General features: G+C 35.8%; 1 protein-coding gene across 1 annotated transcript in view; it reads right to left on the minus strand.

Moving 5' to 3' along the window:
* Positions 1 to 418: 418 nt before the first annotated feature.
* nampt2 (nicotinamide phosphoribosyltransferase 2) overlaps positions 419 to 16,104 on the minus strand; it is a 33,990-nt gene continuing 18,304 nt past the window's right edge. Inside the window, exons 5-11 of the mRNA XM_081357846.1 lie at positions 15,740 to 15,898; positions 10,208 to 10,338; positions 6,997 to 7,222; positions 6,551 to 6,670; positions 4,587 to 4,727; positions 4,358 to 4,483; positions 419 to 2,382 (exon numbers count right to left, since the gene is read on the minus strand). Of these exons, the coding sequence (XP_081213972.1) occupies positions 2,209 to 2,382; positions 4,358 to 4,483; positions 4,587 to 4,727; positions 6,551 to 6,670; positions 6,997 to 7,222; positions 10,208 to 10,338; positions 15,740 to 15,898 (1,077 nt within the window). The 3' untranslated portion in view covers positions 419 to 2,208. The remainder of the gene's footprint in view (positions 2,383 to 4,357; positions 4,484 to 4,586; positions 4,728 to 6,550; positions 6,671 to 6,996; positions 7,223 to 10,207; positions 10,339 to 15,739; positions 15,899 to 16,104) is intronic.

Consider the following 16,104-nt stretch of genomic DNA (forward strand, 5'->3'; position numbering starts at 1 on the left):
ATCAATGCATTGCAATGACAGCAGGAGCTTCGGGATTCCAACTAGAATGTGCTTAAAAAGTATATTTCATGTGAACACAATATAATTGTGCAACAATAAAACATGACACGGCTAAACAAATCCATCTTCTGATAAATATAAACTTGTCAAAATTAACTGGATATTGTAAATATGGGCCTTTCTATTTAGTTTTGCACAACTCAAAACAACACGCAGAACAAATCAACACATAACTGTTATCATTCTGGAAGTCACATTCCTTCCTTTGGCATTCCATTCCTTTTCTGCTATGACAGCAATGAAGGAAGATGGCTGTCCAAAAGGGAACACTGTTTTTATCCAATTAAAAACTGGGACAGAATCCAGACACACTGGCACCATCATGGCCAACAGTGCTTTTGGTTTCCATTTTTTTTTTCATTTACAAAACCATGGTTTTTCAACCACAAAACCGTTACGTACACTCTAACAAGAAATGATGAGATAAATGTTAAGATGAAGAAGTTCAATCTATATTTATTATTACATTTTAACTTTTTGTCATTCAAAATATCACCTTTGTAAAATAAACAAAAATGCAACAGGAACGCTAAAACTTCAAGGAATTTTTTATCATTCAAACTACCATTAAAGAGTATTTACACAACAGAATAGATGCTATTAAAGTGTAATGATCATCACGTCATATTAATATACAGTCTTATTGGTTAAAAAAAAGAGGTAGGGTCAACTGCTTTCCATGATCGAACACCAAGATGATGACAATAACCAGAGTACACACCGTTATTTAACCCACTGCACATCTCATTCAGCATCGGCATATAGATGTCAAAAGAGACGAAAGCTTAACAGCAAAAAACATAAGGCAACAGCAAAAAAAATAAAAATTCACTGAACATCATTCTTATGTGAGTCACATGAGTGCATAGGGAAGGATGAGTGTGATGGACAATATTAAAGGGATAGTTCCACCCAAAAATTCTGTCATCTACTCACTCAAGTTGTATGAATTTCTTTATTCTGCTGAACACAAAAGAAGATATTTTGAAGAATGTGGGTAACCGAATGGTTGATGGTCCCCATTGGCTTCCATTGTATGGAAAAAAAAAATGCTATGGAAGTCACTGGGGTACATCACCGACACTCTTTAAAATATCTTCTTTCGTGTTCAGCAGAAGACAGAAATTCACACATGTTTGGAACAAACACGAGAGTGAGTAAATGATGACAGAATTTACATTTTTGGGTGAACTATCCCTTTAAAGTGTGAAAAATGATGGGAGGAAAAGACAAAGCAAGAATGAGTGACTGGCATTGAGGTCCGAGTGGTTTTTAAGGCACCATCAGCAGCTGTATGGAGACAGAACACATTGAAGTGTTCGTATGATGTATTCCGTGCATCTCAGATGGAAGTCTAAAACCAACTCCACATAAATCCCATTAAAAGTATTATCAGGAAAACTTTCGATTCTTTTCTATGCAGCATCTAACTCCATTAAGAGGATCAATTTACCATCCTATCAAACTACAGAGAAGACACTCCTCCATTTCTACAAACAAAAACTATTATTCTGAAATGTCAGGAAGCAACTTTAAGGGAGTTATGTAACAGCAAGAAGAGGTATCTATATGTTGAACACAACATGGAAATAGCTTAAAAACTATTTTTGTAAAGTATAAAATGCTTCTTTGCAATCTTGGCATTATGGGCATCTTCAAAAATTATTAAAAGAACACCCAAAATCCTTCAAAAGTTAAACGGATATTGATTTTTAAATAGATTTTTTGCATTTTCAGTGCACGTCCTGTCAGAAACCAGAATCATGTGCTTTGCAAGAAGCCCAGATACGATCATTAGATCATCTCAAATTAAGTTTCCTTCGTTTATCAATATACTCCCAGTGATGCTTTAACAACATACAATCAACCGAATGCAAACCCTGCCGTCAGTATACTGCTAACACATATTCATGCTAAAGCACCAAAGACATTTGGCATCTCTAAGTGAGGTGAAAATAAAGGAGGAACTAATAAAATAAATGTGTCAAACAAATCCAAAACTTAAGGGTTGCCTCAAAAGTCAGATATGATATGTAATTGTATAGTGTATTGGCAGCACTGTGTTCTGCTGTACTCGTGTACTGATGGAAAAGGTCAGTGGTTGGTCTGTGAGCGGCAGTGTTGAGGACAGTGTGCATTCTGTGTTTATTAATGCACGCCATTCATTATGTGCTTCTGGTGGATGTCCAGAGTAGGGCCGTCCTCTTTGTTGTGCTGGGAAGGGCTCACGTCATCCTCCCAAAGCTGAGCAGCTTTACGGATTTCATCCAGAGTGTACTCCTGCATGATGGTCCCGTTTTCAAACACAGTCACCAGCATGTCCTACAAAAGAAGACCATATATTAATAAGAATCACCAAATTAGGGGAATATCACCATATATGAAATTCCCCTGCATTAACTTCCTTATAAAGGTTTGCATTTATGATTTCACATACACAACCATTCAAAAGTTGTGGGTCAGTGTCATATACATGTATTAGGTTACAAAAATATATATATTTCAAATGTATTCTGTTCTTTTGAAATTTCTAATTTAAATAAATCCTAAACTAAAATTAAAATATTAATCAGCACAACTGTTGAGCAGCAAATCAGCATTTTAGAATGATTTCTGAAGGATCATGTGACACTGAAGACTGGAGTAATAATGCTGAAAATTCAGGTTTGCCATCACAGGAATAAATCAAATTAAAAATATATTTAAATGGACAACAATTATTTTGAATTGTAATATTACTGTATTTTTGATCAAATAAATTCAGCCTGTTCATAGAAGTAAAATCAATTTTCAAAGTAACCATGTTTAAATAATCATAATTATGTTTAGGAATGCAAAAAATTACAGAGGCCCTAAAGGGACATGGTGAAGGAAAAAAAAATGAGTTGGGAAGAAAAATTATTTGGCAATGATTTTGCGTTCTCTGAAATGTTTTGTATTCCCCCGAGAAACTTGCATTCGCTCGCATTGCCAGATAATTTTTCCTCCCATCTTATATTTTTTTCTTCACCATGTCCCTTTAGGGGCTCTGTAAAAAATGGCACAGTATGTTCATATGAAAAAATAGTTTTCTGAAACATCAGGTAATTACTGGGTTAAGAGCCAGATGTTGCAGGTACACTGAAAACAATAGTATTATTTAACATCACTGCATCAACTTAAATGCATTAGTTTATACCAACAAAAGTATTTTATTTGGGTTAAATCCCAGCGGAAACCTTCCGGTCTCTCTCTTGAATCCAACACAGAAGTGACTTAAACTGCAATTCATCGACTGGCCGCTAGAGACACGCTTTTACAGCCTGGTACAAAAAGTGGTTTTGGTCTATATAGCTAATTTTGCCCTTCATGACAACTGTGAGGGCGGTGATTTTTTTATATAACTCATCCATTTAAATTATATTAAGCCATAAAGTTCTGCATAATTAAGGGCGTGGCCAATTGAGTGACAGGTGAATTGCCGCTGCTGTCACTACTAAGCCGATTCTCTGCTGTCTGTTAGCGGTCACGTCGCTTCAGCTAATCCCGCCTCTTTGCCCATTTTCGTTTATCTGGGAGTGACGCAAGGTGACGCGTTACCAAGATGGCGACGGCCGGCTCCGCCCATTTTGGGCTTCAAAAATGCTCTGCAGAAACCTACCGGTGACGTCACGGACACTACGTCCATATTTTATTACAGTCTTTGGTTAAATCAAGTAGAAATAGCTCTTTTTGGTAGCCTAGAAATCTAGACGCACCCTAGCGGCAGCAAAATTTATTTTGCAGCCGGGGTGGTCAAGCAACTCTCCGTTGACTTTCAGAGCTGTAAAAACCTAAATTGGGTCAGGCCAATCACGTCGTGTATAGAGTAGGCGGGGCGGGCTTAACATAATGACGACAGAGTTGCGACGGTTCCCTGCTACTTGAAAACAAAGAATGGCGGCTGCTGCTGGCGAACAGTCTTTCGAATCGGCTTTGGCCGCGACTCTGGAGGACTTGGAGTTAAGCTTTTTTTTGAGAAAAGAGCAAAGAACGGTACTTAAGTCATTCTTAAAAAAGGAAGATGTGTTCATAGTTTTGCCGGCCAGATTCAAAAGTTGAATCTATCAACTAACGTAAGCTCCGCTGTTGGGAAAACGCTCTGGTTGGTTAAGCGCTGTCCTATTGTGTGCAGAGGGAATTTGAAAGACAGACGTTTATCCCGTCTATGGTGTCTATGGTGAGTTGCCAGACCTAACATCTTGATGTAGGTCTGGCTTGTCAGGCTATCTTTTAGGTAACAATTGGACGTTTTTACAGTGTATACAGCTGATCTAACCTCCTCTGGTTTGCCCGCTCCTCTTTCCACTGTCTCAATGAAGCCATCTGAGTTTCTCCTCAGACAGAGACGTCCACGCTTGGATCCTTTAGATGGGTCTGTCACTGGCTGCTTATAGACGTCCATCTACGCGAACACAAATGACATGATATTAAAATAAAAAAATAACAATAAAACTCAAATTTATTTGAAGACAGGATGTTTTGAAAGTAAAAAAACAACAACTCACGCCTTTGCCATTGGCCTCCACATAGCTGCACTTGAAAGCGCAGTTAAGTGTGTCTCTGTTGATTTTCTGCACTAGAGCGCTTCCACAACCGAAAAACACATTTTCAGCACTCCAGCCCTCATCGCTCAGTTTCTCCAGAATCTGCACTAGCCAAAATAAACAGTAATTCTGATCAGAGAATGATCACTGATTTACCACTGTGTAATCAGTAATAATGTTTAGCTATAATCTAACAGTCATAAATGGTTAATAAACATTCAGGGCCAGTATCACTTTTTCCCCTGGACACACTATTCCACACACTTAAAGGTAGGGTAGGCAATTTGTTTTATACACATTTTTTGTTATACTGGTTCAAACTCTCTTAACATCCTGATAGCAATCAGTAAAAGAAGTGATCTAAATATTAAAACATGTACATATATCATCAGTGGAATCTCAAGAAAAAAAAACATTATTTTGCAACAAAATAATAGTTCTAACGAAAGCCACAACTAAACTGCAACACAGCGGTGTTTCGTAAACAAATCTGCAGCTTTCAACGAATCGTTAGAGTCAATGATTCAATGACCCATTTATAAATACAACCACTTGCTTTGATACTGAATGAATGAATGAATGACTCGATGACTCACTCATTAAGACAGTGACATACCGCCACCTACTGGCAGTCTTAGTTCAATATTTAAAAGCATCACTTAGTTTTTACCATCATTTTATATTTCTCTATTGAACATTTTTTTATTTAAAATTATTTCTGGTGAATTATTTCTTTTATTAAGGTATTTATAAAGGTAAAAAATCCCTTAAAGGGATAGTTCACCCAAAAATGAAAATTCTGTCATCATTTACTCTCCCTCAAGTTGTTCCAAACCTGTATGATTTCCTTTCTTCTGCTAAACACAAAAGAAGATATTTTGAAGAAAGTCGGTAACCAAACGACTGATGGACCCCATTGACTTCCATAGTAGGAAAAAAAATACTATGGATGTCAATGGGGACCAGCAACTGTTTAATTACCAACCTTCTTTAAAATATCTTCTTTTGTGTTTAGCAGAAGAAAGGAAATCATACAGGTTTGGAACAACTTGAGGGAGAGTAAATGATGACAGAATTTTCATTTTTGGGTGAACTATCCCTTTAATGGAAAGGGTGTGACTGCAGTCTAAATGGAAGGATGTTAAAAGCCTAAGGGTGTACGCCACTCTAAAAAGTTTGGGAACCAATGCGTTAGAGCTTGCTAGTCGTATGAGCACATCTAGAATGAGGTCGAAAATAGCATTTTTGCACAATGGTAGAAATATTCTCTTTGAGAAGGATCAAAAGAGCATCTTGTGCTTCAATGAAAGTTAGAACATCTGACCATCTGTATGAAGGAGCTCGCTCACATGATCAATTTAACAAATTTGATTATTTCATTAGGGACTAAGAAATAGTCCAGAATCTTAAATATTTCGTATTTATTTTATATAATAAGGCTTTTCTGTTAAATAATCAAAATCATAAAACTTTGTTTACTTCCAGTTTTAAACGACTTAAGGTTTTAATTCTAGATTTCAGACTTTTGGACATCAATGTAAATCACACCGTACCAAATATTGTGGTACATAAACTACCATTCAAACGTTTGGGATTGGTGTTTTTGAAAGAATCTATTAAACTCACCAAGACTGCATTCATTTAATAAAAAATATATTTAAAAATGTATTTAATTTTGTAATTTATTCACATTATCCTTTATGTGAAATAATTCTAATATGCTAATTTGGTTCAATGTTGATCTTCCATAAATAGAAAGTTTAAAATAATAGCATTTGTAACATTTATAAAATGTCTTTACTGTCACTTTTGAGCAATTTAATGCATTCTCGCTGAATAAAAGCATTAAAAAAAAATCTTACTGACTCCAAACTTTTGAATGCTAGTGCATGGCAATTTCTCTCTTGGTCTGAGGTTTAGTTTACCTCATTAATCGAGTTCAGATCAATGCCATCCCCCTGGATAATGCGCAAGTATGATGGGAGCACCTTGTAACCCACTGAGTTCAGAGAACATCCAAAACACTCCTCCAAAATCTTTATCACCTAAAGTGAGACAGAAGAGAAAAATTAGAATGGAAGAAAGTAAGAATTCAAGGATGCAGCTCGAGCAACACACTAATCTGAAAATAATGCTATGCCACAGTACAAGCAAATAAAATCGAAATCTTAAGGCATTTCTTTAAGACAAGCGTCAAAGCAACAGCATTTAAAGCCCCATCAGTCACAATGCTAGAAAAAGCTTCAAGCAAAGCTATTCGTCTGAGACGTTACTTCACTAAAATAAAGCTCAATCACTGAAGCAGCTGCCTTGTGGTCTGTAGCGAACACTCCTACAGTTCTAACACACTTGATACATGATACACACACACCTCGATGAGGGTTTCAGCGGGGTCCCCGGAGTCTGGGCGAATAATAAGGGGAGAATCCTCACCCCTCTCCATCACTCTCTCTTTCAGCTTGTCTCCCCAGATATGCTTACAAGCCTTAAAAATGTCATAACTGTCGCTAACCACAGCTACAGGCCCAAAGGGAAACTGGTCCAGCAGACACTCATATGCGTCCTTCTCTCGGCTCCTGCCCCAGGAGATGATGGTACTACAGAGACAGGAAAAACAAAGTGAGACAAACCTTCGTCAAATGATTTGAAACACTTATAAACGAAGTGCTTTATTTAGTTTGAAGGTAAGCAATAGGTTTCGACTAAAATAAACGGGTTTTACTTTTACCAGACGGGAATTAGAATCATTTGCAGCTTATGAGTCATTCGTGTCTAATGATCCTTAGCCACAGAGCTATAAAAATCCCTGAGTGATTCACGGAATCTTCCGGTTGACTGATAAACCGATTGTTGTGATGGTTGCAAAACTTAAATGTGTACTTGGAATGACGTCGCAGAAGTAGCCGTCCGATTTGAAATTAAGAGTGAGAGCTCTACTGAGAAATGCAATCAACATCAGAGACAAAAGGCTCTACAGCTGTGAGATGGATGAATGCGTAGCTACTAATAGAACAAATTAGAATCAACGGAACAAATGCAAATTAACACGCAGGTGTTGAACGTCAGAGTTGAATTTCAAGATATTGGCTGTTTACTACCGAAGGCAGCTGTCTAACTGTCTAACTCGCTGCCAAGTCAGTCTTAAAGGGATAGATCAGGCAAAAATGAAAATTCTGTTGTAAACATTTAATTTTCTTTCTTCTGTGGAACACAATTCTAAAGACTGGTCAAATGTGTAATCGCAATGAATATGGATTCAAAGAGTATCATGAAAGTGGTCCATACAGCTTGTTAGCTATATTTGAAGTCAAGTGATCAACAGACCAAAACTTAAAGGGGTCATGACATGAGAAACCAAATTTGCCTTGATCTTTTGGTATATAAGAGGTCTTTGTACCATTAAAACTTCCTGCAAGTTTCATAGCTTAAGATGTCCTCCCCATTATAAACAAAGCATTTATTTAATCAAGCTCTGATTACAGCTCGTTGGGAATCCATGGTAAGAAGTGACGTCACGGTACGAAGTGACGTACCAGTCGTTTGCATATGACCGCCTCCAGCGCAAGACAACTACGCCTCATTTCGCATCATCGCATCGTTGTCACCCCACAGGCGTTCAGTTGACGTGCAGCGAGTGTCTGTTTACAGAAGATTGCGATGATGCAGATGTGCTGTTCCTGGCTGTGGACAAACAAAATGTTTGAATACGCTACCGAGCGATCCAGACGTCAGGGAAAAATGGATGCAGTTTATTTTTTGCGGACGTCCCAGTCACGGCTGTGTTAATTTAAGCGTGTGTTCTCTACATTTCAAGGATGACTGTTTTGAGAACAAATTGCAGTATGATGCTGGCTTTGCCAGAAAACCTTTGCTTAAAGATCAGGTCGTGCCAATGACGTTAGCCAATCATAAAAATGGGCGTTAACACTGAACTCTTAAAGGGGAAACACCCCCAAAACAGACTGTTTGAATCAGAGGATGAGAAACAGGGTGGGAAAAGGTCATAAATCACTACAATTTTAACGCTTTTTGTCCAAAAAACTATAATAATACTATAATTGCACTGAAGGAAACATAATAAAACAAAAACAAAAACCATGTCATGACCCCTTTAAGTTGCTATTGACTGAAAATCTTGACATCTGCCCTTTCAAAACATTGATCAGCGAACATAAACAGAAGCTCAACCGAACCTGTTTGACGAGCGAGAACAAACCTCAAACGTGCTGCGTAACACCCGAGAATGAACCTCATTGGTTCTTGCACGTCAAGCGAACATGCTTGAGCTTCTGTTTACCATAACCGATGTGTGAGTTGATGAATTTTTATATGTGAATAAAAGCCTGTTCATCACATAAAGTGATCGTGTCTCTTCAGAAAATTGGGACTAAACCGCTCAATTCATGTGGATTAGTTATCTTTATGAACGATATCTTTATGAACTTTTTGAAGCGTCAAAGTGGCAAAGCGTCAACAAAGAACAGAAAGCTCTCAGATTTCATTAAAAACACCTTCATTTGTGTTCTGAAGATGAACGAAATTCTTACGGGTTTGGAACGACATCAGGGTGAGTAATTAATGACAGAATTTTAATTTTGGGGTGAACTATCCCTTTAAATATTTACCATCTTATATTCAAACTACAAAGGGGGAAAGTTAGATAAAGTTAGACAAACCCAGTTTTCCTTATAAAGCAAAGAAAGAAAAGCAACCAGTACATTCTTAAAAATTATTTTCCTTGTGTTTATCAGGAACGAAAGAAAGTAATACGAGTTTGGACTAATATAAGGGTAAGTAAATGTTTTTAATAAATTGTAAATTATTATATAAAGATAATTTTTCTTTTAATTAATTAAATTAAAACTGGCTTTAGACAGGCTACATTAATTAACAAGGCATCATTAAATTATATAACAATCTTGAACCAGTGTTATTTTAGTATTATTAATACTATTATAGTATTTATTAAAATTTGGAATTAGCTTTCATATTTTTTTATATTTTCAGATTTCATTTTAACTTTTGCTCTTTGCTTTTGTCATATTTATTGGTTTATTTTATTATAGCTTTATTTTTTATTTCAGTTTTAGTTCTAGTAATTTTAATTGTATTATTTATATATTATTTTATTTAAGCTTTATAATGAATTCAATGCTTATGTCTTAGTAGAAATTGAATCGTGTTATAAAGTTTACTTCTTTCAGCTTCTCAGGTTTTAGGCAGGATGTTACACAAACAAATTCGGAGATGCCTTGACAAAATAACCAAGGCATTCTCATCCTTGGGCGTCATATACTGACGCTTTTGACATTTCGTCGACATCGAACGCACATGGCACCCTTTAGCGTCAATATGACACGCACAGAGCTTTGTTCGGTTATGGGTAGGTTTAGGTCTGGGATAGGGTTAGGGTTAGACCGCTAGGAGGCGCCTTCTGGCCCATTTCTATCTGCGTCTCATATTGATGCTAAAGGGTGCCATGTGCGTTCGATGTCGACGAAATGTCAAAAGCGTCAATATATGACGCCTTGGGATGAGAACGGGCTGAAATAACTGTCCAGTAAGTTCATAATGTGCATTACCTGTGCTCCGCAGCAGGGATGGAGAATCCGGCCATAGGACACGCATAGTATCGTTGTGCCATCAGCAGACCCGCAACTGTGTCTGTGCTGCAGAAATTCACCAGATGAGCAGCTCCCCCAAGTGCTGCCGACTAGTTCGGTAAAGAGAGAAAGAACACAACAGAAAGAAGTCATTGAACCTGTTTAATGCCAAACTCATAGCCCCCAAAATCACTGTCTCCAGTGAAATCCAATATATCAGTGTTGTGACAACATTAGCCAATTCACATTATTTTGATCCTGTTTTTGTAACAGAATTATAGACAGTGGCTTTTAAGAAGCAAATAATAAAGAGAGACATTGACCTTTGAAGTCAATTGTGTGAAGACATTTTCTATATTCCCCTGATTTAACACTCGGGTTACTGACTGTGTCTCACTTCATTCATCGTGATAGTCAAGGGAAGGTTGTTGCTCTGAAAAGTGAACGCATTTGATTCCAAGCAAAATGTTTTTAGCCTCCTGAGGTGAGGTTCAATATTTCTTGCTCTAGAAACACGGTGTATTTATATGCGAATTTGAAGAGACTATTTCTTTTTTTTTTTTTCATTTAAGAACTAATGAGATCTGGACTTGATATTAACCCAGGGAAATTAGATCTACACCAAAGATTTAGTCAGCAGCTTTGATTGTAGCAAGGATTTAGAGACCGCGTCATGTATTTCTCAATGCATTTTCATGTATTGTGTCATGTACTTTTGTCATTTGTCAAGAGCCCCATGATAGAACAATATCGAATCACAGTATATGCCAGCATTATTTTAGTGTTATTTTGTATAGTATTAATATTTTAATAAATAAAACAATTAATTTCATTTTTCGTATCAGTTTAAGTTTTTAGCAATTTTTTTATGTGCATTTGTCATTTTAAATACTCTATTTAGCTTTCATTTCTTTTTATAGCAGTTTTATCTGTAGTAATTTTAGCACTTCAACAAACTCAGGGCAACATTTCTCATTGAAGTTTTTTTAAATTTTAGTTTTTCATGTAATATATAATAGTTTTAGTTAACAATGATACTAGTCTGCTAAACTTCCCTTTGTTTTTCCCCCATAAGAACGAAAGCCATTCCGGTTTAGAAGGATTTGAGGGTAAGTAAATGAGGACAGATCTTTCACTGTGGGTGAACTACTACTTTAAAAGCATTAAAATCTATCACTGCTTGTCCCCTGATCAGAAAAGAGTGATGGAGAGTGAGCAGGAACACTGAGTATCAGAGGCATTAAACTCTGTTTGGCATCATTAATCTCCTCTTGAAGCCATCATTAATCCAGTCAGCCACAACCTAGAAAATACACTATCAATACCCCACTGTCCCTAATGAAGACTTGATAGTTTTACACAGCATGCTTTAGTCTGTTTTCAGCAGCTGAGGGAGAAACGCTTCAGGCTTTCTTAGATTCCACACGGATGTTTTTCTCTTCATCCTGTTCCTTAAATCTTTCTTGATATCGTTTTTACACTTACTTTCCCTACGAAGCCTTGCAATGCACGAGCGTGACATGGAAACGTCATATTTCATGTAATCGCCAGTGATCAAATAGGCTTAAACACACAATAGCAATATTACACTGACAGTTAAATGAGAAATATTCCATAAACCCAGATATAAATAACACCATTGACCAGATGTCCGTTTTTTTTCATTGGACAGTCGTTACCCAACACATGAAATTCACTACTGATCATAGTGTGGCTCAATATAAATGACAAGGTTTGGTAGGGAGAGTGAAATAAAACAAAACAGAAACAAATTAAACCATCAAAAATAAATTAAAAAGAAAAAAAGAAGAAGCTTTTAGGCGCAGTTGTATTATATTTGCTATGGGATTACAAGGGTTGCAAGTTAAAATCTCTGTGAAACCTTTTTTTAGCAAAGTTAAACAGTTTAATTCATAAAATGAAATTATTATTATTTTTTTAATCAAATTAAATTAAACTTTTTCAGTACAGTGGTATTATATTTGCTACAGGGTTACAAATGTTAGAAGTTCAAATCTCTGACTGAGGAACCTTGTTTTTTTTTAACAAAGTTAAATGATTGAATTAAATAAAAGAATATTAGGGCTGTCAAAAGATTAATCACGATTAATCACATCCAAAATAAAAGTTTGTGTTTACATAATATATATGTGTGTGTACTGTGTATAATTATTTTGTATATATAAATACACACACATGCATGTATATATTTAAGAAATATTTGCATACATATACTGTATATTTATATATAATTTATATTATATATAAATATTTTTTTTAATATATATAAATGACACACTTTTCTTAAATATATACAAGCATGTGTGTGTATTTATATATACAAATTTAATTATACACAGTACACACACATATATTATTTAAACACAAACTTTTATTTTGGATGTGATTAATCGCGATTAATCTTTTAACAGCCCTAAAAAATATATATATATTTTTAAATCAAATCAAATCAAATCAAATCAAATCAAATGTTTTCAATACAGTATTATATTTGCTGGGGCAACAAAGACTGAAATTTCAAATCTCTGAGAAACCTTGACTATTTTTTAACAAAGTTTGAAAAAACAATTAAATCATAAAATGAAGTAATAAATCACATCATTTTTTTTAATCAAAATCTTTTCAGTACAGTGGTATTAAATTTGCTATGGGGTTACAAAGGTTGCAAGTTCATGTATAGTTATAGGTATAGTTATATACCTACCCCATCACTTTATTTGTGCCTTGAATAAAGAATTGGTTTAAGTTCATTAATAAGATAAAATGTAAAAATCCAGCCTGTGATATGACCTAAACATTTAATCATATTTTCAATTGAAATGGAAAATGCACCTTTTCTAATCGGTCGCCATCTCCAGTTTTAGATGATGGCATACTGGTCTGGAAAGGGCACCACAGAGGGGTTATGTCACACCTCATTAGAAACTAGTGGTCTCACCTTCATACACAGTCACACACAAAGGTCTCCTACACTCAGCACGCCCAGCCAGTCAGCAACAAACTCGCTGCTTATCACTAGTCACCCAACACCTGAACCTGCCACTGTGTGATATAGATGAAACCTGGCAGAGTTGACCTTTACACAACAGACGGTCCGATTCAAGAGCCAAACAGTCATCTTTACTCACACAACTCTTCAAACAGCACCACCCGACGACCCAAACCCATCAGCGTGACAACCTCACTCAAACACAGCCAGCAATCAGGGCTCCTACCTTTTGAAATCCACAGAAAAGGAGAGCGGCCTGCGTCGTGTGCGTATCGAAAGGTCAGGTCTGATCTCTTTTTGATTAAATGGAATGGTCTTGTCTCAGAATGAATTGATTTTCTGCTTTCACCGAGTAATGTCTGATTTCATTTGCCCCAGAAGACCGGGCTTCCTTAAAAAGCACAGAAGAGAGAAAGACCCCATTCTGCTTGAGCTTTGATTTCAGGGCTAAAAAAAGAATAAAGGCAGATATTTTAACACTGGAGGCACTTCCTGTTTGACTTTAAAGATGTTTCAGTGCTTTTGAGGGATCTTCTTTAGAGTGTGCTGTGAATGGCTACAGATATAAGACCTTGAGGGCAAAATAATGTCATGTAATCGGTAATAGTCCCTTTTTTAGTTTTCTAAATAGTCACTCATAGTCAAAAATACATAAAATATTGTGTTTTTGGAAGTGTCAATCACACAACACAACAAAAACAGACTAGGCTACATTTCCCAAAAGCATTGTGAGCTAAGTTGATGGTAAAACCATTGGTGGCAATTGTTCTACGATCTACTTAGGCTTACGATGCTTTAGGGAAACGCAGCCCTGGTTGATTGAAAACACATTACTATCATGGCATCATGCTAAAATGAAACATAGGGCAATTTTTTCAATATCTCACACAACACTTATAATGCTTATATTCACTGTACTGATCCAGTGTCATTTTAGAATTATTTATATACCATTATATTATTTATATTATTCATTTCAGTTTCCGGCTTTCCGCCACAGAATACAACATTTTAAAAGATAATTGTGACTAAATCTCACAATTGCGAGTTTACATCTCACAATTCTTACTTTATAACGCACAATTGCGACTTTATATCATGTAATTCTGACTTTATAACACAATTACGACTTTATATCATGTAATTCTGACTTTGTAACACACAATTGCGACTTTATATCATGTAATTCTGACTTTATAACACAATTACGACTTTATATCATGCAATTCTGACTTTATAACACACAATTGCGACTTTATATCATGTAATTCTGACTTTATAACACACAATTGCGACTTTATATCATGTAATTCTGACTTTGTAACACACAATTGCGACTTTATATCATGTAATTCTGACTTTATAACACACAATTGCGACTTTATATCATGCAATTCTGACTTTATAACACACAATTGCGACTTTATATCATGTAATTCTGACTTTGTAACACACAATTGCGACTTTATATCAAGCAATTCTGACTTTAAAACACAATTACGACTTTTTATCATGCAATTCTGACTTTATAACAAACAATTGCGACTTTATATCATGTAATTCTGACTTTATAACACGCAGTTGTGACTTTATATCAAGCAATTCTGACTTTATATCATGCAATTCTGACTTTATATCATGCAATTCTGACTTTAAAACACACAATTGCGACTTTATATCAAGCAATACTGACTTTAAAACACAATTACGACTTTATATCATGCAATTCTGACTTTATAACACACAATTGCGACTTTATATCATGCAATTCTGACTTTATAACACACAATTGCGACTTTATATCACAAAATTCTGACTTTAAAACACAATTACGACTTTATATCATGCAATTCTGACTTTATATCACGCAATTCTGACTTTATATCACGCAATTCTGACTTTATATCACGCAATTCTGACTTTATATCACGCAATTCTGACTTTATAACTCGCAATTGCGACTTTAAATCACGCAATTCTGAGATGTAAACTCACAATTGTGAGAGAAAAATGTCAGAATTGTGAGATAAGTCGCAATTACCTTTTTTTATTCTGTGGCAGAAACAAGCTTCCATAATTTTTTTTGATCGCTTTTGTCTTTTTTTATTTTTATTTCTACAAAGCTAATAATTTTTTTTTTCAGTATTAGTAATTTTAGTACTTCAAGTTACTAAGGCAACATTTAAAAATGTCTTTCTTTTTTTTCTAAAAGTTTTTTTAGAAGTATTTTTCATTGTTAGTTTCTCATTAACCCTCTGGGGTCGGCGGAGGCCCAATCACTTGCGTTTTTTCCTGATAATGGCGAAAAGAACTTAAAATATAAACTTTTTTAACTAACTTAAAACACTGTAAAGGGTCTATTTTTATTGTAAAGCGTTTTCCAAGTTTTTCATCCAATATTCACGTTTTATTTTATTTCAGCTTACTAAAAATTATTTTAAATTGTTTTAGCTTTAGTTAAATGTCCTGAACAGAAAGTGGAATTATTGACCCAATCGTACCTCTTGTGAAGACACCCCTCTGTAGCCGAAATCATGCAGCTTGAGGTCCAGACCCTCCAGGCTCCCTGACGTGGCCTTCAGGTGCTTGGCCAGAATCTTTTTGAACTCCCTGGAGATTGTTGCCACGGTGATGGGATACCACATTTGGACCAGCATCGTCTGTAGGGACAGAGTGTACACAATGACATGTGCGTCAGAGAAGACCAAAGATGGCTCGTAATTGCACTCGCAATTTTATGGCCCTGATACCATTATGACCATTTAAATCACGACTCATTGATCTGTGGCTCCTTAAGGACATGCATGTCAGGAACTGACAAAGATTATGTTTGGATCTATGTGTTTTCTCTGGTCTTGACATCAAA

This window comes from Scardinius erythrophthalmus (genome assembly GCF_964197995.2).
Source record: "Scardinius erythrophthalmus genome assembly, chromosome: 25".
In the NCBI taxonomy this organism is placed as follows: domain Eukaryota; kingdom Metazoa; phylum Chordata; class Actinopteri; order Cypriniformes; family Leuciscidae; genus Scardinius; species Scardinius erythrophthalmus.